General features: G+C 43.3%; 1 protein-coding gene across 1 annotated transcript; it reads right to left on the reverse strand.

The window, feature by feature from the left end:
• Positions 1 to 1348: 1348 nt before the first annotated feature.
• LOC127258479 (uncharacterized) lies at positions 1349 to 2068 on the reverse strand. Its single transcript, XM_051285330.1, has one exon. The coding sequence runs from the start codon at positions 2066 to 2068 to the stop codon at positions 1349 to 1351; it is 720 nt and encodes a 239-aa protein (XP_051141287.1).
• Positions 2069 to 4032: the final 1964 nt, after the last annotated feature.

Consider the following 4032-nt stretch of genomic DNA (forward strand, 5'->3'; position numbering starts at 1 on the left):
TAGGTTGCCCTAGCATTTTTTAATCCGAAAGGCATAACTTTGTAACAGTAGATACCTTTCGGTGTACGAAAGGCGGTTAACTCTTCGTCTTCAGGTGCCATACGAATTTGGTTATATCCAGATGATCCATCCATAAAAGAAAGCTCTTCGTGTCCTGTCGTTGCATCAATCATCAATTCAGTTATAGGTAAAGGAAAATCATCTTTTGGGCATGCTTCGTTTAAGTCCCGGAAATCCACACAAACTCAGATTTGTCCATTCTTCTTCTTTACAGGCACGATGTTGGAAATCCATTGGGGGTATTTGACTTCCCAGATGAACCCCACTTCAATGAGTTTGTTGACTTCATTTTCAATTTGAGGGATGAGTTCAGGACGGAATCTTCGTTGCGCTTGCTTTACAGAGCGAGCTCCCTTCCTCACACCTAGATGGTGGACCGCAACTTTCGGGTCTAAGCCGGGCATTTCTTTATATGACCAAGCGAAGACATCTTGGAATTCATTGAGAAGTCGGGTGTAGGCATTCATATCATCCTCACCCAGCTCTTTGCTGACATAGACAGGTCTTGGGTGATCTTCACTTCCCAAGTTGATTTCTTCTAACTCGTCCACTGCAGCTTTGACCCCTTCTTCAAGCGCGGCGGGTGCATTTCCTGCATCTTCTTCAATCATTGTCTCTTCACCCTCTTCAGTGAAGTAGCAGGATGATGCAACACTTTTTTCATTATCTTCTTTGGGTTTGGTGAAGACAACGGTTTGCCATTTAGCCTTTAAAACTTTACCGCAATGTATCGTCATTTTTGTTTGACGCGTCATGCGGGATGGAAAGCGGCTCTTGATTTTTTCATCCATCTCCACATATTTTTTTGATATGGAATTCATCTTGTTTTTCTCTTTATTGATCTTTGGTCCTAACCTTGTGAAGACAGAAGGTTTTAGCCTCTCGAAAACCGATACTCTTGCATTCCTCCCCTTTTGAGGTGAATTGGAAGACAAAGTCTCGCTTTTGGTGATATAATGATTTGCAGCCCTTTTGATAGCGATGCGTACGGGAGCTTGTGGCATGTATCCAAGACCAGCCCTCAAACCTTGGGTTGTCTGTGGTGGTAACTTTCCCAGCAGTGACTCCTCATTTGGATTATATCCAATTTTTGTGAGAAGTTTGTAGGCTTTTGGGCTAAAGCTTTTGTCCTTTTGCAATCGCATAGCCTCTATTTTTTCTTCTTTTCCGTTCCTTGTCTGTCAGGGGGAGATTGGGTTGAGTGGGGTCTTCGGAAGAGTCAAATCTTTCAGAGGCTCAATTAATGAGTCTGCAGAACCTGAGCAGGTGTTTTTTCTTTATCTCTTGACTATGCCCCCAAGTTTGGTTGTGGTGCTTTGACATCTTCATGTACCTTGGATTTTTTTGCTTCTGTAGAGAAATATTTGGCGTCCGCAAAGTGTGACTCGGCTTCTGCATATGGCTTTGTGTCTCCGAGAACTTTCTTTGTCACTCCATTTTGAGTGTATTTGAAGCATTGGTGCCACATTGATGGAACTACACCATTCTCATGTATCCATGTTCTTCCCAAAAGAATGTTGTAAGATGTCTTTGCATCTATCACGTAAAACAAAGGGTTAGTTTCCATTTCATCGATTAACAGTCTCAATCTTATGGTGCCAAGTGCTCTTTGTCCCTCTTGATTGTATCCATGTATTGTCATACGACTCTCGAACAACTGATCTACTGGTATTCCCAATTTTTGCAATGTGTATAGAGGAAGGACATTGACTGCAGCTCCTCCGTCTAAAAATATCCGGCTAATCCTTTGTTCATGGATATAATACACGACCAGTAATGGACGATTATGGGGTTTGGATCCTAATATCAAATCTTCATCAGTGAAAGTTATCGTGGCACATTCTTCACTCGATTTGTCTCTGATCGCCTTGCCACCTTTCTCGGTAGTGAGGCAATATGATTCTTTGTATTTTATGTCAACTTCGAGAGACCCGAACATGATTGAAGTGACATTAACAGAAGCAGAATCATCTTTAAGGGTGATCTTTCCTTCATGAGCCAACTCCATGACTTTGTCTTTAAAGACGAAACAGTTATGGATGGGATGTCCTACGACACGATGGTATTTGCAGTATCTTGGGTCATCAACCTTTCCAGCTTCCTCCGGTCTTTTTTAATTCGGAAGTTCAATGAGGTTTTCTCTGAGTAGATCGTCAAAGATGCCCGAGACGTCAGAATCCAGGAAAGGATAAGTTTTGGATTGCAACTCTTTAAGGGTTGGCCTTGGAGGTCTTTCTGTCTGAGTTGACTGTCTTTTCCTTGCAACTTCCTTTTCTTTACTTTGGATCTTCACAGGTGCTTTGGTCGTCGCTTTTATGGCAAAGGCTTCTTTTCTGAAAGACTTGATAGGAGCTTTGTTCCCCTTCTTTACGGCATCATATCTTTCGTATCTTTTTGCTTTTGAAGATTCTTGAACTGGTGGTCCGTGCATCCCGCTTGAAGCCATACTTAACTCCATGTCATGAGCGCGGGTAGCAAGTTATTCGAAAGTGTGAGGTCGGATCCCTTGCAGGATGTATTTCAACCCCCAGTGCATTCCTTGGACGCACATCTCTATACCGGAGGCCTCAGACAACCGGTCTTTGCAGTTCAAGCTCAGACTCCTCCAGCGGTTAATATAGTCGATCGCTGGTTCATCTTTCCATTGACGAGTATTGGTGAGTTCTGTCATACTGACGGTCCTTTTTGTGCTGTAGAACCGGTTCAAGAACTCGTACTCCAACTGCTCCCAACTGTCGATGGAACCAGCCTCCAGGTCGATGTATCAGTCGAAGGCGTTGCCTTTTAATGACCGTACGAACTGCTTCACCAAGAGATCGCCGTATGTCCCAGCGTTGTTGCATGTTTCCATGAAGTGTGCCACATGCTGCTTTGGGTTGCCTTTGCCATCAAATTGTTGGAACTTCGGCGGTTAATATCCCAACAACATCTTGAGGGCATCGATCCTTGAAGTGTAAGGCTTGGCATACATATTTGTTGGCCTTGAACTTCCTTCAAACTCCCTTTTGAGAGCTCCTTTGATATACTCGTCAAGTTGGGATAAATGGATGAAGGAGTCAGATGATGCTTGAAACGGCATTGGTCCCGCCATTTTTTCTTTACCTTGGCGTTGATCCATGGATGTTTCTGCTTCATTTTGGGCCTCTGAAGCATTATGGTTCGTTGGTTCCGGCTTGTCTAATTTTACAAGTAGTTTTGCGATGACATTGTCTTGTTGCTGCATGTGTTGAGACATCCCTTCAACAACTTTGGCCAGTGCAACAATTTGGTCTTCTATGTTTGAAGCATTCGTGGTCATCATCGGGGCATAAATCGATGCAGTCGAACGAGTTGCAACTTCTTGAGGGGTGCCCAGTGCGGAGGTACTCTTGAAGCTTTCGTCCTCCTCATAGAGTGAGTTTTGCTTTGTGATTTTCGGATGTGCATCCTCGGAAAATGATAGTACTCTTTTAGCCATGCTTCGTGTCATCACTCCAGCATTCGTTGAAGCACTTGAGGTTCTTGATGTAGTAGCAGCGACTCCTTTGGCGGCGGCGGCTAGAGTAGCAGCTTTCGACATAGTGTTGGAAGTCTTGATCTTGTAGGAAGCCATTGATCGTTTTGTGAATTCGACGGAAAGAGAGATGAAATGTAGAGTCGTCCCACTGGGCGTGCCAAAAATCTGTAGACAAAAAAATTGTGTTATATTTTTATAAATACAAAATCGTACAAATTACATTTAATTTAAATATATGCGGGTCCTATTCTCTATTCGGATCCTTTGATTCTCTCTCTGATTCGATCCATTTTTCCAATTTGGATTTGGGTGGCTTCTTTGATCCGAAGGGATTTTGGTCTTCGGTTTGACTTCGCCGGCTTTTGGAAGACTTTGGTATCCGTGTTGATTATTTTGATCGTCGAATTTGGATTGATGCCTCATTTGGATGATCCGACGGAATTTGATCATTGAGGGAGGGATTTGGTGCTCCATAA

Source organism: Andrographis paniculata, unplaced genomic scaffold, assembly GCF_009805555.1.
Source record: "Andrographis paniculata isolate CXL003 unplaced genomic scaffold, ASM980555v1 Contig14END, whole genome shotgun sequence".
NCBI lineage: Eukaryota > Viridiplantae > Streptophyta > Magnoliopsida > Lamiales > Acanthaceae > Andrographis > Andrographis paniculata.